Source organism: Neomonachus schauinslandi, chromosome 7, assembly GCF_002201575.2.
Source record: "Neomonachus schauinslandi chromosome 7, ASM220157v2, whole genome shotgun sequence".
Lineage (NCBI taxonomy): Eukaryota > Metazoa > Chordata > Mammalia > Carnivora > Phocidae > Neomonachus > Neomonachus schauinslandi.
The window spans coordinates 99,782,118-99,808,113 of NC_058409.1; the positions used below are offsets into that span (position 1 = coordinate 99,782,118).

At 36.9% G+C, this 25,996-nt stretch overlaps 1 protein-coding gene across 3 annotated transcripts in view; it reads left to right on the forward strand.

The window, feature by feature from the left end:
• Nucleotides 1–25,996, forward strand: part of GABRB2 (gamma-aminobutyric acid type A receptor subunit beta2) — a 244,512-nt gene that overhangs the window by 188,712 nt on the left and 29,804 nt on the right. For 2 of the 3 annotated variants that reach the window (XM_021698000.2, XM_021697992.1), the window contains exons 6-8: nt 14,786–14,923; nt 16,645–16,797; nt 20,098–20,342. In XM_021698000.2, the coding sequence (XP_021553675.1) occupies nt 14,786–14,923; nt 16,645–16,797; nt 20,098–20,342 (536 nt within the window). Of the gene's footprint in view, nt 1–14,785; nt 14,924–16,644; nt 16,798–20,097; nt 20,343–24,870; nt 24,985–25,996 lie in introns of all 3 variants that reach the window. The other variant, XM_021697985.1, reaches the window with a different exon arrangement.

Sequence of the window (25,996 nt, forward strand, 5' to 3'; positions counted from 1 at the left end):
GGGCACCTAGGTGGCTCAGTCAGTTAAGTGTCTGCCTTCGGCGCAGGTCATGATCCCAGGGTCCTGGGATGGAGCCCCGCATTGGGCTCCCTGCTCAGCAGAGAGCCTTCTTCTGCCTGCCACTCTGTCTACTTGTGCTCTCTCTCTCTCTGTCAAATAAATGAATAAAATCTTAAAAAAAATAAATAAAGCTTACTGCCTACTATATATTGTAGAGGAATACAAGTGGAAACTGGGAAACCAGTTAGGCAGTGATAGTAATTTTGCAGGCTGAGATGATGTGGTCATAGTCTATGACATCAGTACTGGGAGACAGAATTCAATGAATATATTTTGAAGGTAGAGCCCACAGCTAGGGTTTTATTTTGGATATATAGAAATAATAGATTTGCAGATATATATGCTGGAAGCAGAGGAGAGGTTCATCACCTCATACACAGACTCCAAGATTATAGAGTCCCTAGCTTCCAGGATATCCTACATCTAAGAAAATATAAACACATGTATGTCTTAGGCATTCCTGAGTTTTTAAGGAACTTTTCAAACTCTATAGAGCAGTGTCTCTCCAAGCATGGACATGCAGGCCATGCATCAGAATCTGCTGGTACATTTATCAATGTACCTACACAGTTAGCCTACACAATTACACTCTGTAGGTATGGCCCAGGAACAGGCATGCTTAACAGGTCCTGGAGGTGATTCATTGGTTTACTAAAATTTGAGGATACTGCTTGGGTGAATCACTCTTTTAAGTCGTAGAGCTGTTATAGTAAATGGCAATTTGCTATGTTGGTAATATTTGTCCTTCATTTTCCCCCTCATCATTGAAACCAATTTGTACTGTAAAACCATAGTCCTATAAAGATAATGTGGTTTGGGGAAAACTGCCCCTTGGATTTGAAAATCAATTGAGTTTTTCCTCCAGATAGAAAATTGCCCGATTATCTGCAATTTCACAATCCTTAGGAACTAAGGAAATAAATTTTAGTAGTTTGGTTTCTTTTTGTTTTGCTTTATGAAATCTTTGTGGATAGTTTGCTTTAATGTCACATGCTAAAAAATATCCAAGTTCTATATAGAAAAAGTACTAATAAAAAAGTTGATTTGGATTGGTAGGATCAGTACAAGGTACCATGTACACTGAACTTACCTGCTGCCAATCAAAGGTATTACCTTATCTATGTTTAGACATTCAAGCAGCTTGCCTTAAACAAGCTGGGTTGCAAATATTCAAAGTGCAAATGCTCGAGCTGCAATTCTGGAGTCTGGAAACAGCTTGCACAAATCACCTAAACACCTCACCATCTTGAAAATTATGTTTGCTTTTGGTGTTTATTGCTTTGAAATCACTGACCTAATTACCATTATGTTAGGAGAGGCACACAGCTCCTGAGTCTGTTAATAAGCAATGGTGGAAGAAAGGGGCTTCCAAATTTCCAAACAAATTAGTTTTACCCAATTTAGAAAGAAAACTAATAGCAGAGGTGGACCATCAGGTCACTCTACAAGCATGGAAATGTGCTTCTGTGATTTTTTAGGATGGGAACTCATAGATTCAGATGACAGATTTATTCAGAATATACTTTTTTGTTTGTTTGTTCATTTGCCAGCATGATGTCACTGTTTCTGGCATTAGTACTTGAATTTGAATTATTTCAGGTACAGGAGCACACTCTGCAGTTCAGCACTGTCCTCAGGACTTGAACATTACCCATTTTATTTGACCCCTGAAGCATTTGAGAATCTTAGCCCTTATTTGACTGCCAAATGTTTTAACCCAGGTACGGGTAGGATGAGACAGCAAATACATCAGCTTCCTTCCTTTGCTACTTGGTTCAGAACCTCCAAGAGAAGAAATATTACTCTATCACATATTACAAATTGTGCCCATTATTTACTGAAGATAGACATTAAAATGATTTACCCAATATTATTTATTGCTGCGTAACAAACTATCCTAAAGCTTAATAGCTTAAAAGAGCAGACATTTATTATCTCATAGTTTCTGAGGGTCAGAAATCACAAGTCAGTTAGTGAGGTGATTCTGGCTCAGGGTTTTCATGAGGTTTGGCCAAGCTGTTGGTCAGCGTTGTGGTCTCATCTGAAGGTTCAGCTGGGCAAGGACCCATTTTTTTTTTTTTTTAAGCTCACTCACAGAGTTGTGGCAGGTCTGAGTTCCTCACAGTGTTCCTGTTAGACTGAGGGCCTCAGTTTCTCAGTCAGCTGGAGGCCTCCCTCAGTTCCTTACCATGTGGGTCTCTCCACAGAGCAGCTCCCAATATAGTGGAACCTGAAGAAGTGAAGGAGAAAGAGAGACAGAGGGAGTACATTCAAAAGAAGCCTCAGTCTTTTTATAACCTAACCTCAGAAGTGACATCTCATCGCTTCTGCTGTATTCTGTATCACTAAGTCCAGCCCACACTCCAGAAGATGGAAATTAAGCTTCACCATTTGTGGGTAGTAATAGCAAAGAATTTGTGGACATTTTATTAAAATCACCACAGGAAGCTAGTTTTCTATTCAGCTTGAAAAAAAAAAAACAAAAAAACAAAAAAAACAAAAACTATAGAGACGTAAGGATGCTGCACTTAGCTTGGCTGAATTTGGGTCATGTCTTAATAATTATTTAGTTTTAATTATCTTCCACATGTCCTATATTTCATCTTTGGTGTCAACATTTAAAAAAATGTATTTAAGGGGGGCGCCTGGGTGGCTCAGTTGGTTAAGCCACTGCCTTCGGCTCAGGTCATGATCCTGGAGTCCCGGGATCGAGTCCCGCATCGGGCTCCCTGCTCGGCAGGGAGTCTGCTTCTCCCTCTGACCTTCCTCCCTCTCATGCTCTCTGTCTCTCATTCTCTCTGTCTCAAATAAATAAATAAAATCTTTAAAAAAAAATGTATTTAAGGAATAATTTTATTCTCAAGCCAGGAATATAATCAATAGTTTAAAAAAGTGCAGATTTGCATCAACGTTGCTCAAGGCTTTAGGCATTACTTTAGCTGTTTTCATCATAACATTATTTTTTAAGATGAAAATGTCTTATTCCATGTTAGAAGCTCCAAATGTTAACTGCTTGGCTTGCACTAATGATGTCACTTTCAGGGTCTTATTTATATGAATTAATTTGCATAGGTATTCAGAAGCCAAACAAAGAGAATTGGCAGTGAACTGCATTCACATATGTACAACTTCCACCAGACCGATAGTCTGATAGGAATGGACAATAGCTTCAATTGTATACAAAGGCATTAACTTCCTTTAAAAAAAAAATACACAAGTATTTCACTGCACTGAAGAACCAAATGATTTACATTTAATTTCAAGAACTTCAGGGTCGCCTGGGTGGCTCAGTTGGTTAAGTGTCTGCCTTCGGCTCAGGTCATGATCCCAGGGTCCTGGGATCGAGTCCCGCATCAGGCTGCTTGTTCAGCAGGGAGCCTGCTTTTCCCTCTCTCTCGGCCCCTCCTTCTGCTCATGCTCTCATTCTCTCTCTCGCTCTCTCTCTGAGAAATAAATAAATAAAATCTTAAAAAAAAAAAAAAGAAATTCATACATACACACACACTTAGTCTAAGGAATAAAAATGATTTTTCAAGGTCCCTTATTTATAGTTCTACTATAAAGGAAACAAAATTACTTGTTTTTGGTAGTCCTTAATAATTTAAATTAAAATGAATTATTTGGAGTTTTCCTTAAATTTAACCAAATTTCAGATTAGGGATCCTCTAAAATAGTGACTCAAAGTGTGATCCACAAGGCCACTGAGGGGTTGCTGAGATCCTTTCAGAGTGTCCTCAAGGTTAAAGCTTCCTTCATAATAATTCTATGCCTTTATTAGCTTTTTTCACTTTCATTATTTCAAAATGTACAGTCATGTTTTCCAAAGGCTCCATGAAACAAATTATCACAACCACTGAATGCAGAAGCAAATATGAGAATCCAGCTGTCTTTTGTTAAGCCAGCCATTAAAGAAATTTACAAAAATACAAAACAATGCCAGTCTTTTTGTGTGTTTTGTAAAATATAGCTACTATTCATAAAAATCTCATTTATATTAACATGTAAATAAGACCATTATTATTATTTTAAATGAATTAATGAATAAATACTTAAAATATCTGTTTTAATTTCTAACATAGTATGTATCAGTAGGTATAATCCACATAAACAAAAGTTTTTGGGAGTTCTCAATAATTTTTTGAATATAAAGGGGTTCTAAGACCAACAATTTGAGGATTGTTATTTAGAACATCTTTATTATTTAGGCATAGAAACTGAGTTCTATGATTTGCCCAAAATTCTACAGCCTGTATGTAGCAGCACTGGGACAGGAACCTAGGTAGCTCTTCTGATTTGGGTTATGCCATATGGCTGAGCCCATAGTATTTATAAATCCAGTTGGAGATTCTCTGAAGCAATGCCCAGCTGCAAGTGTGAATTTTACCCTGGAAATGAAGGTGTATATACCATTCTATGAAGAAAAATGTTTTTGTTTCTACAGAATCTAGTGTCCTCTATTAGCTTTTACTAATTTACAATCGTCCCCCAAAACTAGTGGATTCAAACAGAAACTATTTATTATTGCTTAGGAAGCTACAGGTGAGCTGGGAGGCTCTGAGCCAGGCTCACACATGCATGTGTGGTTCTCACGCAGACAGGCTTGGAGCTGGCTGACAACTGTGATGGGGTGAGTGGCCACGTGTCCCTCCTTCTCCCCAGGCTATGCAAGGCCTTTCACAGAGTGGCAGCAGGATTCCAAAAGAGAAGGAGAGGGAGCTGCCAAACCTTCACTAGCCCCAGCTTAGAACTGGCTCAATGTTACTTCTTTGATTAAAACAAGGGTCAAGGGCAACTCAGATTCAGGGTATAGGGAAATACACTACCTCTTTTTGGGAGGAGCTGCAGAGTCACACTGCAAAAAGGCATTGATACAGTGAGAGGGATGATTACAGACATATTTTGGTGATATTACAGAATAATTTGAAAACAGGGCTTTGAATAGCAGTGTGAGGTAGTAAATAGAGTTACTGAGGAACTGGACCCTGGTGTTGAAGGGGATTTAGTTCAATTCCCATTTCTGACATTTGAGCAAGTCACTTAACCTCTTTAAATTGTAGTTCCTTCATCTGTAAACTGGGGATAACAGTTTTTGCATCAAAAAGATTAAAGGAGATCATGCTTGGGAAGCACATGGGCATCACACAGGAAATGATTTTAAAAGGTTAGCTAGTAGCGCCTTTAGAACTCCCTTGCATCCAATCACCTCACTGAATTCTTTCTGACTCCCCCAAACAAAATAGCAATGCCATATTTAACATGGGCCCCCAAGCCTCATTCCTACTGTTCATATACGCCTGTCACCAAACACAATTCCAGTCCGTCTTGGCATATGTACTAATAATCTGGTATGTACCACCTTTCCACTCCAAGTCATGGATACCAATTTGAAAAATGTATGCTCATTGTTTAAATGAGAACTCATCATTGAGTATAGTGTATGGATTCCTTACCAGATAATTTAAATTAAATTTATTTAGTGCTACTACGGGATATTATGCAAGCACAGAAGAAGGCGGCTCACATCTGGAGTTTAAAAGCAGTATGACGGGGCACCTGGGTGGCTCAGTCAGTTAAGGCTCTGCCTTCATCTCAGGTCATGATCTATGGAGCCCCGCCTCATTGGGCTCCCTGCTCAGCTGCTCAGCGGGGAGCTTGCTTCTCTCTCTCCAGCTCCCCAACCCCTACTCCGCCTAGTGCTCTCTCTTGCTCTCTCTCAAACAAATAAATAAAATCTTAAAAAAAAATAAAAGCAGTATGAAATTTTTTTCTTATTAGTCAAGACACATGTTAACAGTCTGTTTCACAGACCAGCCAGTCATTCAGACTAAAAATTCCTCTGCAAGAACATCCTGTCTGATATCCTTCAACGTGTGAGTCCCCAGCAGAGGCCTGTCACAGTGAAGGTGTGTGAGAGAATGGGTTAAGACAGAGAGGCTCAGACCATTTTCAACATCTGCAAGCTAGGCCTTCACTTTCTCTGTCACCCCTTATGAGAAAGCAGATGGGTTGGTGTAACACTTGATAGCATTTTATTACACAGCTGTGCATATCTCCTAGGCCATTCAGTTGGCCTTGTTAATTTAAATATCTTCCATTATCGCTCTTGAGCTAACAAACTCTTCCATGGGACTAAATCCCCTTGTCACCGGGGAGCACTATTCCATTTGTGCTGTAGGTATTGGCTGCCCTGGAGGCTATTGTTGCAGTTTAGTTTTCAGAATCTATCAGCCCAGAGAAAGTCATTACCAGAGGCCCATGGCCACTCCAAGAAACTGTTGTTCACCTAAGAATGGTAATGTATATTGAAAGTCAGCAACACCAGGAAGTTTCTTTTGACACGACGGCCTTTGTTCCAACTTAGCAGCTGCCTCTTATGGACTGGTACCAACAGCAGTGCCTTTCTTTCGGTGACTCTAAAGCTGGTGCATGGGAATTCCACATCCCAAGTCACTAATGATGCCCAGGTTTGCAATCCAACCACCTTGCAATTCAGCAAGTAGCATCTGCTCATCACTCCAGTCTCTCTCAGGAGTGGGATCTGGTGAACCACAGCCTGAGGTTCAGTGCAGCAATCTTGTGTGAGTGCCTTCCTTAGTTAAGACCTTTATTAAGAGGACACCAGCCACAGAGAATTATCAGACTTGGTTCTTCACCCTCCAGGGTAGTCTAGTGGCTGAGACCAATACATCCACAAACCTTCTGCTGCAAAACTGGCTGTGACAACTAAATGAGTAGAAATTCAAGCAGAGTGTTGTGAAAACATGAGGAAGAAAAGACAGAAGGATCTTGGGAGAGGTGGAAGTTGAGATGGGCCCTGAAATTGTACAGAAATTCGATATGAGTGGGGAAAATGTTACAGTTAGCTGAAATCTCTTGGACCAAGGCCTGGAGCCCAAAGGACTACAAAAGAGTATGGGTGGAAGATGGGAGCTTTGGAAGAGGAAGAAGCGTAATAGATGAGGCTGTGAGGTAGATAGAAGCCCCGTGATAGAGTGTTGAATGCCTGAGTGAAGAATTTGCTTTTAAATCTGGACCTATTGAGAAGGCCATAAAGAAATTTTTCCACAATTTTGTTTTCCATTTTGTTATGTGATTTTTAAGGCACAGAAATGTCACATCAACCTGTTTGTGAATGAACTGTAAGAGCAGCATGTGTAGCACAGACTAGAAGAGGGGGGCCTGAAGGCTGTTGACTAGTCTATTGAAGAATATAAACAAAAGATGCAGAGATCTGATGCCAGAGTGGACTATCCTTCATCCCAAATGTTCAGATAAAACTGATGTGAATCAGATGTGCAGAAACCGTTCAGACCTGGCTCCATCTCTCTGTTCTATGCTACTGGTGATTGTAGGCCATAGATTATTGAAGAGAACCAGACTGCTAGAGAGAGACAGCATCAGAAACATCTCCTCTCGTCTCTTACAAGAAAGACAGAGCTGGGAGAAAATATTTTAATCCTGGAGCTTATAAAACCTTGGTTCAGGAGAAACATTGTTCATCTCTTGGTCAGGCTAGATGGCAGACATCCCTTGCCTGACTCCCATGGCAAGGTAAATGCCATCCACTCTGCAGCATTCTCCTCATCACTTGCCCTGTGGAGGTGAGTCCATGTGGTAAACACCATCTGCCTCGCCTGGAAATTTATTAGAACTAGAGAATCCCAGGCTCCACCCACTTAATCTTAGTTTGCTTTGCATTTTTTTTTCTGTTTTCTCCAAGTTTTTTTTTTTTTTATTAACATATAAGGTATTATTTGTTTCAGGGGTACAGGTCTGTGATTCATCAGTCTTACACAATTCACAGCGCTCACCATAGCACATACCCTCCCCAATGTCTATCACCCAGCCACCCCATCCCTCCCACCCCCCACCACTCCAGCACCCCTCAGTTTGTTTCCTGAGATTAAGAGTCTCTTATGGTTTGCCTCCCTCTCTGGTTTTGTCTTGTTTCATTTTTCCCTCCCTTCCCCTACAATCCTCTGCCTTGTTTCTCAAATTCCACATATCAGCATAATACCCCCTAGTTCCATCCACATTGTTGCAAATGGCAAGATTTCATTTTTTATGGCTGCATAATATTCCATTATTATGGAATTTATTATATACACATACACACACACACACACACACACACACCACATCTTCTTTATCCATTCATCTGTCAATGGACATTTTGGCTCTTTCCATAGTTTGGCTATTGTGGACGTTGCTGCTCTAAACATTGGAGTGCAGGTGCCCCCTCGGATTACTACATTTGTATTGCATTTTAATAAGATTTCCAGATCATTTCTGTGCATGTTATATTTGAGAAGTACTGCCCTGTCCTTTTAGCCAATAGGGCTTTGCCTCTTCTACGTTACTTTAGGACTTAGGGCCCATGCATATCGAAGAAACAGGGTTGAGTAGAGGGGAAGAATCCTGGTAACTATAACCCAATTTGTTTATATGGTTCTAGACAGAACCATATAGGGAGTTTAAAGCAGTGCCTGTCACGTAAGGGCTCTGAAATGTCAGTTGCTATTGTTGTTGTGGCTATTTTTATTATTATAATTATCATCATTATTATTTATTATTACTGATTTCTCTTACCTGGAGCATCAGTTTAATTGCTTAAGCTCTACAAATATAAGGAAGCTTAAGAAACACTTCGTGGAGTCAAGCTTATAGGAACAGCCACCAGAGCACTCTGCTTCCATACAAAGACAATAAATATTGAGTTTTCCAAAGAAATCCAAAAAGAGAAATTATCTTTAGAGCACAAAATCTGACATTTTACTTGATTATTATCAATTTCATATCCTTTTACGAAAGATTTGAATTTGAAAATGCTAATAACATAAAAAATAGGTTATCTTTGATGTAGGGGTTGAATGCCAGGCCATGCCACTTGGTAATCAAGTCTGACCTATCCTAGGCCGATTATTTTGAGCTTTAAGGCTGAGAAATGATTTGATAGCAGAACATTTGTGTCTAGCAGTCCATCTAAAGAGGAGAGTAAAGACTAAGATGCAAGTAAGGAGTCAGAGCAATCACTCAGAGTGTCTTTGGAACACTTTCTTTGCTGAATTTAAAGAGTCGTAGCTGACAAGTGAGTTTCTCTCTCTCTCTTTTGAAAAATCCCCATAACTAATTGGTATTGACGGTATTCAATCTTGCACCTTTGCACAACATACAGGACTCTGTATGGAGGGGCGTCCCTTCTGTGGACTGATGGACTTCTAATTGTGGTCACTGAGTTAGTCAATGAGACAAAAGCTTGCTTTCTTGTTGCACATTTGGTCGTGCTACTTCCCTGAAATAGTTGTCTGCCTTTAAAGGCAATTTGATCTCTGTTGTTATTGCAAACAATAACCTCTCTTCTGGAGACTTTTGGAGGGAAAAAAAAATTTTTTAATCCACTAAAGAGCAAGATATGGTTCCAAGGGACTATGTGCCTTCTCAAGTACTTACCTGGTTTTGGGGGGAATGTAATAAAGCACCCTAAATTGTGTGAATAGCTCCAGCATTTTATGAAATCATTACACTGTGTGACTATTTTTTATATCCTGAAAAAACAATGTGTCTGGTCAAATAGGTGTGGGAAATGCCAGGGGTAAGTAATATTAAGCAAATTCTTTATTGAGGGATATCCTAAACTGTACTGTGCTAAATGTTTGTGATTTCAAGAGGCTGCCCAAAATATGCAGGTACTCCTAAGTACCTTTACTGTAGAGCCCTTTTGCATGAAGCACATCACAGGATTAGTGTTCCCCTGAATGTAAATTAAGTTTTATAGTTACTTATATACTGATAACAGTAACCACATAAAATTTTAAATACTAATAGGAGAGTGACATGCTAAAATTTTTACAATGAGGTGTTCAATTCAAAAAAGCTTTTAAAGTGCTACGATAGTGGGGCGCCTGGGTGGCTCAGTCAGTTGAGTGTCTGCCTTTGGCTCAGGTCATGATCCTGGGGTCCTGGGATGGAGCCCTGCATCAAGCTCCCTGCTCAGCTTCTCCCTCTCCCTCTGCCACCGCCCCACACATGTGCTCTCTCTCTTTCTCTTGCTCTCACTCTCTCTCTATCTCAAATGGATGAATAAAATCTTTTTTTTTAAGTGCTGTGATAGATACATAAAAGGGCAGAAAATTTGAAATAAGATAGTTCTTAAAAAATCAAAACCATCCGGGGCGCCTGGGTGGCTCAGTCATTAAGCGTCTGCCTTCCGCTCAGGTCATGATCCTAGGGTCCTGGGATTGAGCCCCGCATTGTGCTCCCTGCCCGGCGGGAAGCCTGCTTCTCCCTCTCCCACTCCCCCTGCTTGTGTTCCCTCTCTCGCTGTGTCTCTCTCTGTCAAATAAATAAATAAAATTTAAAAAAAAAAATCAAAACCATCCATGACTAGAGTGGATTGTCCCAATAATACTAGCCCCTAATTTTCAAACATCACCAATTGGTTATGATGATTGAGAATTAACAGTTTAAAGCCACTACAGGGGTGCCTGGGAGGCTCAGTTGGTGAAGCCTCCTACTCTTGATTTTGGCTCAGGTCATGATCTCAGAGTCATGATCTGAGGGTCCTGAAATCTAGACCCACCTCCCACTCTGTGCTCAGAGCCAAGGCTCCTTGAGATTCCCTCTCCCTTTGCCCCTCCCTGTGCCCCTCTCCACCCCCACCCCGTGCATGGGTGCGTGTTCACACCCTTCCTCGCACTTTCTCTCTCTCAAGTAAATAAATAAAATCTATAAAGCAACTACAATGTTACTATTGCTATTTGGCTACAATGAAAGACAGAAAATAGATAATTACCCTAGAATGTTGAACAGTCCAATTGGGGAACAAAGTTTAATTAAATAAGAAGAGAACAGTAAGTCACATTAATTTCTCATTAGGAAAAAAGAATGATGGCATTGATAATTAATTTCTTCTAAATGTTCTCACCAGCCCCCACTGTTTAATATCTTGGTATAGGTTCATATTCCCTACACAGTAAAATCCTTCTAAAATGAAATATTTACTTAGTAGATAACAAAATAGACAAGTAGACTGACACTAAAGAGTGAAAAATAACTTTTTAAAATGCCATGTTATGTAATAAGAAAATGTCACAATTGTTAAGAACATGTTCAGTTATTATGTGAATGTTTTTAAAATGGCATTTTTGCTTCTTAGATCTCATATAGTACATATTTTCATCAATATTTAAAAGAAAGCATATCTATCATTCATATCTTATATAAGATTTTAAGTTTACATATTTATTCATCCTGATCAAAAACTTTAACATTTTATACAGTTTTAAATCCTTCAGGTAAATTCCAGTGAATTTATATTTTGGTTTATTCATAGGCCATCTGAATTTATGTGGCTTATGTTTTTAATGATAACAATACAATATAATTTAATGACTCAGTTTCTGGAATCCCATGAATAAAATATCAAAGATGAATTTAATTTGCAAGACATTAATGAGAAGCTTCAGTGCATCTCCTCCTCCTTCTGATATCTTTTAAAAGATATCTAATTATTTTTTACTCATCAGTATTATGAAAACTGTAAAACAATTCAGGTCATATATATTTGCATATGTTTTATTTTTTAATCACTTTGAGAGACTGTTAAATATTTCTTCCAAGAAGATGAAGAAGAAGAGGAGGAGGAAGAGGGGGAGGAGAGAAAGGGGAGGAGGAGGAGGAAGAAGAAGAAGAAAAACTAGTTCTGCTTTCAGTTTATCCTACACAGTATATTGAGCTGGCTTGTGAACTTGACCACCCTGGCACTGTCATGGATTGTTGGTCTTTCATCTTCAAAAATCAGTGAAGCAAGAGCATACATTTGCTTTCCATTGGCAACATTCTACACTTGGTTAACCCAAAACGAAGTCAAGAAGATTGGGATTTTTAAGATCAGCAGTAACCAAGAAGTATTACAATGTGCTGCTCCATTATGTCAGATTCCAAAATCTTAGACATCAAAATAAATTTCAAATGTTTCACTTCCAACTTCCAAATACCTTGGAGGGTTCTGTGTCATTGAACACCAAAGGTTCTCATTGTGTAAATACATTCATGTGTTCATGGAATAGAAGCAAAGTGACATGCAACTAAATATGAGTTTTTAATTCATTTTAAACAATTCTTATTTGAAAAGAACATATTAGCTAACCTTTTTGAGCATTATCTACCAGGTACTTTTCTAAGCATTTTGTAAGTAACAACTCATTTTTCCTGCAAAACAACTCTGAAGTAGCTTTTATTGTTGTTGTTATTGTTGTTACAATTTACGGATTTAAAAAATGGAGGACAGAGAGAGGTTAAGCAACTTGCTGAACTATTACATAAAGATAAATACATAATAAAGAATTTTTGGATTTTTCTTAAGGGCTATGTTATCATTGGGTGACTTTTTTTTTAATTCACTCAGAAGATATTTATTTAATACAACTATGTGCCAGGTACTGTATTAGGAGCAAGAGACAGAAGTATAAACATGATGAATACCTCCACAATGCCAAGCATCTGGATAAGCAACCATCACCCAAATCCACACATGTATTAAATAATTATTGTGTTAATTCAACAATATATCCCAAATGCCTCTCCTCTACCAAGTATTACCTAGAAAGCACTGTTTCAAATAGCTGCCATTTTGACAAAAGTCTATAATCAATAATAATATTTTTACCTATTAAACAATTATTAGGCATCTCCTGTACAGCTGTATTGAAATGCTATATATTCCCATGCCTCAGCCTACAGAGAGCTTCTGTGATAAGGTTTGTAGCAATGGACAAGCAAGGTAAAAATTGAGGTAAGGAAGCTGCAGGACCAGAAACACATTCTTCACTAATTTAGACTTAGTTCTCTATTGGAAATGTTAGAGTTGACTTACTCTCATTCTCTTTTGAAGATGGCAGCATTCAACACTTTTTTCCCCTAGAAAACTATGGACTTCTTGTTTCATAAATACTTTCTTTCATGTTTATACACCATAAATCCAATTTTACAATGCATTTCTAACTAGCTAGCTTGATTCTAAGAGCAAATTGCCCTTCTTTTATTATTTTAAGCTGTTTTATCAAAGGTGGGATTGTCATTGACTAAACAATTTCATAACTGAGAGATGTGTGCAAAAAAACAATGAGATATGGGATTATATTTGAGATGAAGTCCTGGATGGTGAAGATTCCCATAGCCATATTAAGACAGTTGCAATCACAGAAAACAGTAGTTATCCTTTCGGACAGATACCTTAGTTCTTAGGATTAGAGAGAGAATATTAATGGGGTAGATTAATGGAGAATGAGAAGAATCTATTTACTGTGCCATTCACTTTATACCTGGACTTCCCTTTAAAATTATGAATAATTTTCTTTTAAATCAAAGTTTCATATGAAGAAAGACATTCTCTAATAAAACAAATGGCTCCAAATGAGATCATGCTAATAAAAATTGTGGTGGTATGTAATCTATTAAATTTTCACAATCTTGATTATAATTTATGATGTTTGCAAGTAAACAAGCCTTTTAAAAAATCATTAGCTATTATCTAAAAGCCTATAGTTTTGGAACCAGAAGTTTAATAACTCTTCTAAAAATCTGTATTTCTGCATCAGATAAAGATGGTTGCTCTTATGAGTAAAAAGGAGTGCAGATTTCTAGAAAAGTTAAGACAATGTCTAGCTGTGCTATGGTTGATGTAGATTCTCAAATCAAGAGCACTGTAATTTTTTGAAAAATAATCCATTTCTGCTTTTTTTGAGATTTGACTTGCTCTCTTTGGAAGAAATGTGATTTAATGAAAATTATGAGTTAAGAGTGAAAGGATTGATATTCTAGTCCTGTATTACACTAACTTGTCACACGTCAAAAGGCAAAGAACTTACGCAGTCTTAACTTATTTGTTTGTTTGTTTGTTTTGCTTTAAATTGGGGAGCGATATCTGTCCTGCCTACCTCCTAGACTTGTAAAAATTCAACTCTCTGGATGCAAAAGTTCTTTGAAGGGATAAATATGATATACAAATATAATTTATGCTTTGCAAGGGGGATTTTGGGGGTGGGTATACCATTTATAAATATTAATGTTTACTGGATTTCATTGCATGCTTCCCTGTATTGTTCTGTTTATAATCTAATATGTGCTTATTCATTGCAGTTATTTGGGGGAATATATTTTGGAATTTAGATCTGCTGCAAAATCAAATTTGGACATCAAGTCTATAATATTAAAAAAATGATGACTCACTTCTCATAATCACTACTCTTCTGACTTGAAACCAAATATATTGTAATTCAAAAATTTTATATGGGGGGGTTTGATAGCATTCAGTACTGCACTGATAACTTAAATGATATTTTCCTCTGCTTTTGTCTTCACTTCGAGTACCATCCAGGGTCATGTAATAATGTGATAATGTTTGAGAAAATGAGATTCATAATCAGATGAACCAAGGTGCAAGTTGGAACTATATACTACTTCCTACTTGCAAGCTGTTGATTTCACTAAACCTTTGCAGCCTTCTGTGGGCCTAATTATACTCCCCTCATGAGACTGTTGGGAAAACTAAATGTGGTGATATATTTCAGGTGCTTAGCAGGATACCTTTACACAGAGAGGCCTTTAGCTGTGGCTGTTATCATTAACATAGTTCATCTTTTAAACAAGTATTTTTTCCTGTTTTGTTTTGCTTGTTTTGTGTATCTGTATATATGTGTGTATGTGTGTGTGTTTCCTTTTACAGATGGATATACCACTGATGACATTGAGTTTTACTGGCGTGGGGATGATAACGCAGTAACAGGAGTGACAAAGATTGAACTTCCACAGTTCTCTATCGTGGATTACAAACTTATCACCAAGAAGGTTGTTTTTTCCACAGGTTTGTATCAGGGAAGAGGGTTAAGGGAAAAGGGGCTTCCACATATTTTGCAAAAGGGTCCATTGATATCACGACTGGGTCCCAGGGAAGGATGATGAGCAGAAGATTTAGATCTGCTGAAAACCTTCAGAACCCCGTCAAGCTCATTGCTCATTTGGGACCCATGCAGTTATTTCCCCAGAGGGACCCGCAACAAAGCCGAGAGGGTTCTTCTATGCCTCCCATCTACCAAGAATGGACTAATGGTTAGAGATAGAATGCAGAAAGAGAAATGAAGACCTGGGTCAGAGTTGTTTCCCCAAATTTATGCATCCTACAGAACTCCTCATAATCCTTTGAAAAATACTGGGGAGAGCCAAGTCAGTAGGAGAATTCCACATTTTCCTCAAAGATTAAGAATTTCTTAATTTCTTAATTTCCTTACCTCCTGTTTTGGAGCTAAAAGCCCTTCCAGATGTTGAGATTATCCTGATGCTTTCTCCATTGTTACTCTTCTAGCATTGAGGTTTTAGGTTGTCAAATTTGGTTTCATCAGCACAAAATTTTAACAAAAAAGCTCAGGAAAGTAATACTTTGCTACATACTCATTAAGGGAAAAAACAAACAATAAACCCACAGGAATATTTCTTTTTATGTTTTTCTTATTGGAATGAATTCCCCAGGCACAGAAATAGCTAGTACTGTAACTATACATTTTTAATTGCCCTTCTGCTAAGGACTTAGGCACTTCCTTTCCCTGCAAACTACTTCAAGTAAGAGTTGTATGATTTTGTAAGAATACAAAGCCTCTAGCTTTAAAAAACAAACAACAGAAACTTTTCCTAAATTTGAGGTCTTCTGAATCCCTGAGACTATAGATATGAGTTCATACTTAAAATATTCTTATTTCAATATTATGATACTTACTAGAGCCCAAGATGGCTAGACAGGCTTTCTTTCAATATTAGTAAGAATATCACCCCCAAAACACACTATTTATCAATGTGACTTTTTTATGTTCTAAGACTATGTTTGGTTACATATCTTGTTTAAAGAGTAATTCCCCAGATCATCAAATCAAAGGACCTAGCTACAGGAATCTGATCCTTTAGTTTTGTCTCCCACAAATATCTTTGAAACCAGTGATTCTCCATCGTTCGGTGAGTCAGAAATCCCCTTAGAACTTTGATGGAGTCAATGGAATCAGGAAAAAATGTGATCCATACATGTGAAAACCTTCACAGAACATTAGGGAGTTGCTGTGTACCTGAAGCCTTGCCATTGATCCCAGACTTACAATAAATTCTAGAGCTTGTGAAGAGATTTCTAAAATATGATCAGACTGTGCAGCCTTATTGTTATATACAAAAACTAAAACAAACAAAAAAAATCTTACAGGATAGTCTTGTTGAGAAACAGCTGAGGGGGAACAAAGGGGCTATACCAAACTATCTTGTCTTCATAGTTGTAGAGAATGAGTATCTTTGATCGAGTGCCCGAGGCTGAGCAAGGAAGAGCTGGAGTTCTTTTAACTACTCAGGAGTATGAGTGTACTCAACTCTGAGTGACTCTTGCTAATTAAAAGCCCGGTGTTCTCAGACTACTTTTGCAGGAGAAAGTGCCCTTCACCAGGAGCTAAAATTGAATTTAAGAAAGATATACAAACTACTTACTGGCCTTAAAAGGAAAGTATCCTATAAATACTGATTGATAATAATGATGTTCTAAAATTGCCTTTCTAGGTTCCTATCCCAGGTTGTCCCTCAGCTTTAAGCTTAAGAGAAACATTGGTTACTTTATTCTGCAAACATACATGCCTTCCATCCTGATCACTATCCTCTCCTGGGTCTCCTTCTGGATTAATTATGATGCATCAGCTGCAAGAGTGGCATTAGGTAGGCCATTTTCTAACTGCTTATGGAGCTTGACTCTGTGCATGCGTGTGTGCATGTGTGTGTGTGTATGCGCGTGCACGTCCACTCACATCCTTTCCTTACCCTGGTATTTATGATGCGTGACAAGACTGGACTATGCACGTTACAAGAATTTGGCTGTGAGACTTTGGGTTATCTGATTCAGCATTAAATCAATTAAATACAAATTAAAACTCTTTCATGTCAAAATTAGTTAACCATATAGCAGTTGGTAATGAAATTAGTCCCGTCAATTTGATATTTTTATTGAAGCATAGTTCATGTAATATCACTTGATAATTGTTCAATTTGCATCGGTGCTTTCTTACCTGGAAAGAGCTCCCTTCTGTCTTTTTTTTTTTTTTTTTTCTGAGCAGAAGACAAGGAAATGTATTATGCAACTAGCAGATAAGCAAAAAGACTTCTAAAGCCTTATTAAGATTTTGGAGTAGCAGGGTAGAGGGCAGAAGACAACAAAGTAAGATTGCTTGGAAATCATCCATAGCATCGCTTATCTTATGCTTGATTTTTTTTCTATTATAACACCAGAGGAAGAGAATAAATTATATTTCATGAACATTTTTATGTTACTAACTTCAGATATAGTAAATTATGATCTTTCACACAATTTTTATTATTTTTAGTTCTGACTAAGCCCTTTAAAATGTTGGGCTGTTAACTTCTTCACTGTGATACCTCAATTCAATCATCACTTCCTTAGAGAAGTCATTCATTTATTCATTCCACAAATATTTGTTGAACACCTACTATGTGCCAAACATACTAGACACTAGAGATAAAGCAGTGCCCTTCTGGAAGATATGCTAGCAGTAAAAAGACAATAAATATATTTTGCTTATAATATGTGAACTGTGTAATACAGTAAGTCTATAGAGGGAAATAAGCAAGGTAAGGGTGGGATATGCCAGGAGGTACAGTTTACAATAACTTCATTCAGAAATTATCGATGGAACAAAGACTTCAAGAAGACAGACTCACTTAAATGTCTGGATGGGAATATTCTAACCTATATAAAAATGCCCTGAGATAGGAAAGTGCCAAGGATGTCAGCGAGGTGGCCAGTGAGGTGAATGCAAGAGGGAGTTCAGGGGTCAAGATAATGTTGGGGAGAGGGGACTACAAGATTCTGAAGCAGCTCCAGGGCCATGATAAAGGTTTTGCTTTTATTCTGAGTGAAATTAGAGAGTCACTGAGTGAAGACGTGATATGATTTGATTTCAGATTGAAAGGGGTAACTCTGGCTACTGTGTTAAGATTAGATTGTGGCGGTTCAAGAATGGAAGGGAGTCCAGTCCCCTGTGATATATTCTCTTAAAATACTAGAGAACTTCCTTTTGTAGACCAATTGCAGTTATAATTTATATTTATTTGGTTTGTGATGTCCCTTTTCTTCATGGTACTGAAAGATACATTGAAGAAATGTCCTTATCTAATTTTGCTTCCATTATACCTGTGATATCTCACACAATGAATGGTGTTCAGTAAATATTTGCTGAATAAAGTAATGAATGGAATTTATAAATATCCTCTTATTCCAAAGTGAAAATCTACTGTCAATTTAATGTCTGTTACAGGAATAATAAATAAATTATTTACTTTTTAAAAGAAATTTGTAAAATGTCTTTTGATGTGAGTAATTTATTACTTGGTCAGAAATATCTTAAAATGAGATTGAGATAAAAAGCAAAATCAGCACTGTCAGTCTTATAATATACACGTTGAACAGGATAATCTGCAGTTGAAATAATGAAAAGATAAATGAAACTGGGAAATGTTTCAAAATGACTGATATTATAGAAAAGATACAAAAACTCTAAGACACCTAAAGTAAGAACAGAGTTTTTCTGGCCCTGCTCAGAATCAGACATGCAAATTTATTTTTTCTATAGCTGTTTTATGAGCATGTAGAAAAACAAGACAAAAATTATTATCTTTTTAGAGAAATAAAATTAAATCAGAAAACTTACACTTCCAAAAAATCATAGAAATGAAACTTAACTCAGCTTTCTGAGTCAGAGAGACCCCCATTCAAATGTTGATTATACCATTTCCCATCTGTGTGATCTTGATCTCTGGGCTCTATTTTTACAACACTATTTTGCTACAAAACTGGACCTTGCCATACTCAGGACTCTGGACTTCCAGTGCTTTTACCCAGCATATCTCTATCTATCCTTCCAATTGTAGAGGGAAACTACTGTTCACTGTTGGAGATGACCACTCAGGGGGATGAACAATTATAACTTGACCCAGTATGCCATTTCCCATAATCTTATAATGCTTCTATATTATTTATCTGTGCATTACATGCCTAGTTGCCCAATCCAGAAACATGAGGTCTAGACAGCTGCCTCTTTGTTACCCATCATTTCCAGCTTCGATGTTTTTATAGTCATTTGTCTATATCATCTGTATAATACATTCACTGATTTCAGTACTATTGTGATTATTTTAATTTATTTTCTCTGTATCACATAGACGATTCTGAAAAACTATTAGCTGGTATTCTTTATTCCTGTCTTGTATGCTTTCCTTCTATCCTCCACACTAGTACCAGATTGATTGTCCTAAACACAATTTGTCCCTTGCTTCCCTGCTTAAAGCTGGTCAAGGGCCCCACCTCACCTTCAGTTTTAAGTTCAGACTCCCCATTAGGCTCTGTATATATGGCTTTCCATTATGAAGCCTTACTTAATCTTCACTCTCCTCTCCGTGCTTCCTGTCATATTCTATAATATACCCCATTCACTTTCTTGAGATGCTTTTGAAGAGCCCTGTTCTTTCTCCCCCACACATAAAGCACACCTTTATAAAAGCTCTCTCTACCACACCTTGAACTCCGGTCCTTGGTTGCTTGGGTATCTCCCACTCATCCTTCAGGACTCAGCTCCAGATTTTATTTCCTGACTTCTCTCCTGCTGCATCACGAGGCTCAACTAGGGTCTTCTCCATATCCTCAACGTTCACCCTATACAGATGTCTGCCATAGCATTTAATTCATATCTCTAGCCCCTCACTAGATATATAACTATAAATATAAAAATGTAAATAAAGGAAAAGTTTCCAAGTGATTAATTTTACTGTAAATTCATTATTTAAATGTGTCTTCAGGGCCTATCACAGCACAGGTATGTAATCAGTACCCAGTATTTTGTGGTGTATATGAATGAGTGAACGAGTACAATTAATCTTTCCAACTATAATGAAAGCAGCAAGGAAACAGGGACGTTATGATTCTAAATCTGTCATTTTTTTTTTCAGGAATTACAACCGTTCTTACAATGACCACGATCAATACCCACCTGCGGGAGACTCTCCCTAAAATTCCCTATGTGAAGGCCATTGACATGTACCTGATGGGGTGCTTTGTCTTTGTTTTCATGGCCCTTCTGGAATATGCTTTGGTCAACTACATCTTTTTTGGGAGGGGACCCCAACGCCAAAAGAAGGCAGCTGAGAAAGCTGCTAGTGCCAACAATGAGAAGATGCGCCTGGATGTCAACAAGGTAAATTCAGAGGGCTAGCCCTCCTTACTTCTTAAACTCATAGAAGAATGCCAGCAATATAGGTTAATGGCCTTGTTTAACAAATGAGGAAACCAAGGCCCAGGGAAGAGAATGGGTAGTTTTTCCAAAATCATAAAGTTAATTAGTGATGGAGGGACGATTAGGGCCAAAACTTATGATACAACATTTGGATACCCCTTACCTTAACAATAGGGTTTCCCAAACCATATTCATCTGAGAACTACCCTTGTGACTTTTTCCATATATGAATATAATGTGTACTGTTGTTTACTTTATATTTATTTACAGTTACTTTAAATAACTAACAAAGGAAATTTTATATCACTTAAATCTGTATTACTTGCTGGAAGATAATCTTAAGTGAGAAATATGAAACTATGTTATTAAATTCTAGGCTATACTAGATGAAGGCTCTGGGCCTGAGCCCATTCTCTGATTTAAAAGGGAGATAAACAAGTACAGAGATGTATTAAAGAGCCACCAGCAACAAATGAAGTCTTTCCCTCTGAAGTCATCAGGAGGTTAGAAAGATAAGTGGAGGGGGGAAAAGAATAATTTTTTCCTTCAGTGACAGATAATCACTTAATGCCTTGCACATGCACCACTTAAGATCACTGGAGCACGTGACTATAAGAGACTGCCATCTTGCTTAAGTTACGCATAGTCAAAGAACAGTTTCCATGCAGTTCTAAACCCTGTTTGGTCTTTAAGGCAATGGTTCTCAACCTTGGGTGCCCAATTGACTGACTGGGAGAGCATTAACAAATACTGAAGCCTGATTCCTTTCCCAGAAATTCTTAATGCCTGGACATCATAATTTTTAAAAACTCTTCAAATGTCATTCTAATTTGCAGTCAAGATTTAGAATCTCCATTTTGAGGTTTTTGACAGCAGTCCCAATGCATCCATCCCTTTTTACTACCCAAATGTGACTTCACGTGGCTTCCTCTATCAAACTTTCTGCACTAAACAGAATATTTATAAATGTATTTTCCCATAGTCCAAATTTAAATCCTTCAAAATAGACAAAAATAAGGTCTTATTTTAATATCTGCCATAAATAATGTTTATAAAGTAGTGCATAGTGTTAAATTTAATAAATAGTTCACTGTGTTGAAACTAGGAAAACAGTAATACTTTTAAACCATCTGGAATTATTAACCATATCAATCATTATTTAATTGACATTTTAATATTTCTATCTTCAAGTGATTTCCAAGGATAGCACACCATAAATAATCTCTACAGTTGAATTTTATTTGGAGCAAACACAATGAGAGCTTCTAACTCACTAATGTTTTCACATATCCATAGGTCTCATTTTTTGGGGGGGGCTATTCTCTAAGAAAAGGCACTCTTTCCCTGGGAGATGATATTTGTAATGATGCAAATTTTAAGTATGACCTTTAAAAGCTAATGAACCACAGGTCTAGAAAATTGTCAATTTCTTTACAGTACCTGAGTTTTCACTTATTAGAATCTGTCAGTAGATTCCAACCTAGCATTATGGCTCTCTCAAGCTGTCAAACGAAAGAATGCTTTTTAAATCCATTCTATGATTTTTCTGATATTGTAGTGTTAGTTAATAAATAAACAAACAAACAAATAAATAAATAAATAAAACTATCTCATAGGACTGCAGTTTGAAATGATTCTAAATCAATTGCCTAATGAAATGCTGACTTAATAAGATAACATCTGATCTCTTTTAACTTTCATCTACCCTATTTTTATGGCAATTTGCATTTAAATGATAAATTTAAGAGCCAGAGAGTGGCAGTTTTATAGCAAACTGAATCTGGAGAGCTTCAGAGTTTAAATTCAATGTACTGAGATGAGATAGAGAATGGTTCACTGGGCGAATACCCCACAGTGGTGAAAAGCCCATCTTCTTGGCTGAAGTTGGACCTACAATTCAGAGCACAGAATATGAGAGAACAAAAAAGATATCAGAGTTCTTCTAGAACAGTGGTTCTCAAAAACAGGTGATTTTTTCCCCCAGAGGATTTTTGACAATGTCTGTAGACATTTTGGATTGTCAAAACTGGGAGGAGGGAATTGTTACTGGTATCTAGTGAATAGAGGCCCAGGATGCTGCCAAACATCCTTCTGTGCTTTGAACAGCCTCCTCATAACAAATAACTATCCAGCCCCAAATGTCGATAATGCTGAGGTTAAAAAACCCTACTGTAATCCAATCCTCTAGTTTCAAACATAGGAAACTGAGGCCCAGAAAAATATAAGATGCTTGTCCTGTTCTTAAATCTCTTAAATACAAGTGGTTTCTCCACTTTCTTCAATCAAGATGTATAATATCAAGACATCAGGAGCTATAATCAGCACAACAGTTCTAAACAAGTATTTTGTAGTCAGTCAGATCCAGCATTTACCATCCACTTACAGTTCTGTGACAGTACCTAATAAACGAATAAGCAAGCAAGCAAGCAAGCCTCTCTGACCCTTCAGTTTCTTCATCTGTAAAAATGGGTTAATGCCTCTCTCATAAGTTATTATGAAGATTATTTGTGATGATGTGTAGAGAGGATAACATAGTCCTCAATATATGGTAAATACTCTAAAAGGTAAATACTAATAAAATATTAAAATATTATAAATGATAGGGATTATTACTTTTTAAAGTAAAATTTATAGTCTCCAGACATATTGCCAGTGTTTGTGTATTTTACAGTGTAAATATATAGCATATAGGGTGAAATCCCATTCCTAAAAGAGAGTAATATCTGCAGAGGAATGTTTCATGTTAGAAGTTTTAAAGTCAGTGCAAGGAAATAATTTTTCAACAGGTATTAGCTATAAAATCTATAGCAAACCAGCTACGAACTTTATCATTTCTTAGGCCAGAAAACTTAGAGCCATCTTGATTTGATTAAAACAAAAGGTGACCATCTCACATTCCATACTCCCATGGTTTCTTTTTTAACCCAGCATGAAGGATTAGAGATCTACATAGGGCTCTGATTGCACATCAGTTTCTTTTGTGTTGGCATCATGAATAATGCCACTCTATTTCTTATCAAGAATGTCCCTTCTTTTCAACTGTAATTCTAATTTTTTTCTTTTTTTTTTTTCTAAAGCTGGGGCACATATAATCAGCTAAAGATTGTTGGATGTTCTGGAAAAATCAGTCACTAGGAGAGGGATTGACCTTTTCAGCTTCTCTTGATGGTTTCCTAGAGACGCAGGCAGCATGTCAGATCATCTAAAGTGATTTTTAAACCGGGCTCTGTCCTGAGGTCAGGGAGGGATGAATATGGGAAGCCTAGCCAAGTGGGAGTCAACTGTTTCTTCGAGGGCATACTTCCACATTTTTCTAATCTCTGTATTGGTTTCCTGTAAATTTTTAATTTAACAAGAGTATATGCAGCTCTTAAAACAATTCTTATCTTGCCATTTAATTGATGCAAAAACTAAGGCTCTTAAGGAGAGTAAAATACCCAAGGTTGCATAACAAAATTATTAAATTTCTGAGACTTGATCTGGATTTTCCAGTCTATATCTGGTATACATTCTGCTATGCTAGCAAGTACAAAAACAATATAAAATTTAAAACCTGATTCCACATTACTCCATATATTCAATTCAGTTGACTTCACCTGAAAAAAAAAAAAAAACCACATCTGTTTACACACTAGAGTCCATGGCCAACAAACTGTATCACTTTCATTGTCTTCATGTGACAAATTAAGTCGTAAAATACTAAGAATTTTAAATAAACCTCAAACCGAAAAGAGGTCTACTGAATATTTTTTCCAAGTGTCTTCTAGAGTTGTTAATTAAAAAACAAAACAAAACAATATATATATAATATATATATATATATTATATATATATAAAATCTCTATCCTAGTGTTAGGAGAGTCCTTCCTATTATCCCTTGCATTCTTCTATTTGTGTGTGTGTGTGTATGTTTCCTTATAGAATTTGTTCTTGATTAATTTCACTTCCTTTTCTTGCTTATGCCTTCAAGTTTTCAACTCTCCTTTCTTTTAAGCTTTATGTTGCTCATTGTTTATTTTGCTGCCAATAACTAAGTATATGTATATTTGAGAATTTAGTTACTCCTGCCATTTCACCACGTTGACTCCTACATATCTGAAAAGCCTCCAATATCTTAATTGCAATGAGGGACCCATAACCACCAGTTTTCCAAATAGAGCTGTGCCAAAAAGATCTCCATTTGGGGAGCATTCTTTATTCTGTGTTCACAGGTGTTGCGAGTCTCTGTGTTGCCTTTATCCATTGTGCCTAATTTTTGGTAATGCAAAGCTACTAAAACTTTTTAAATCTATTTATTTCTAGTGCTTGGAATTAGATTTTTTTAAATGATACATTAAAAAAATACAGCTAATTCAAAATCCACTCTCTGTTAGCATCAGTCTTTCTAAAGACCAGTAGCATTTATCTATATCCAATTTACTTTAACCACAAATCCTATTCTACTGGCATCAGTCGACTTAATTAGCACATTCTCTACTTTGTCTTCCAGATTTTTTATAAAGATATTAAACAAAATGGGACCCAATATCGATCCTTGTGGGACCCAACTGGAAACCTCTCCCCAACTAGACGGACTACCAATTACGATTTCTCTCTGTATACGGTTAGATAGCCAGTTTTTAATCCATTTATTTGTATTTTTGTTGGAGCCAATTTGCTTAGCTGTTCCCTGTAAAATAATGTATGGGGTCTTTGCAGATAACCTATGGACTTACATCCACAGAGACCTGGAAATAACTTAAATGTTTTCGTGAGACCTAAATGGAATTTTCCTGTTTTTTTTTTTTAATATAGCTATGATGAGCCTAAGCTTCAGTGTTCTATTCAGTCATTATTCTTGTGCTAGAGAAAGAAACCAAGTGCATCATATTTTGAGATTCCTTTTCATTTGTATTGAGAGAATAGAATGTCATTATATACTGTGGCATTTCTTAGTTTTCTTGTGTTTCTTTTGGTTAGTGGAATAGGTAGAGAATTATACATCCTTCTATTGGTTGGCTCAAAATTTAAGGACCTATATTTTCTGTCGTAGATTATTAATTTATGTCTAGGAATGTTATGTTTGCATCAAGTCCTTGTTGCTTTATTGTTATATATTTTACAAATAACTATTACCTTGGTGGACTCGGCATTATTATAATGATAGGTAAAAGGCAATAATTGAGATTGTTCTTTGTTATAGCTCTTGACTTAAATTAATTCCAAAGAAAACCTTTTTTTTTTTTTTTTGCTAATACTTACAGTTTAGTTTCTGAATCCTCATGTGTTTGCAATTCTTAATTGGCAAACTGTCATTCATATTGCCCTCCGCTCCAGGAGGAGGAGAATTGTCCCCATTCTACCTTATCATCCACTACTTATCCAACTACATTTTTTTAAAATTTCTATTTCTTGGTAAGACAGTGAATGATAGTGAATGCTTGTAAATCTTTCCTATGAGGACTTGATGCTTAACAAGCTGTTATTGTATCCTCTGAGTATCATGTTCTTCTCTAATTTTACTGTTCTGACCCAAGATTCCTCAATTCCAAATTTTTATTGCCTTTGGGGTGGGAGAAAGGTATGGTTTATCTATTAAATTACTACTCTGTTATGGTGTTTTAACCTGCCTTTCA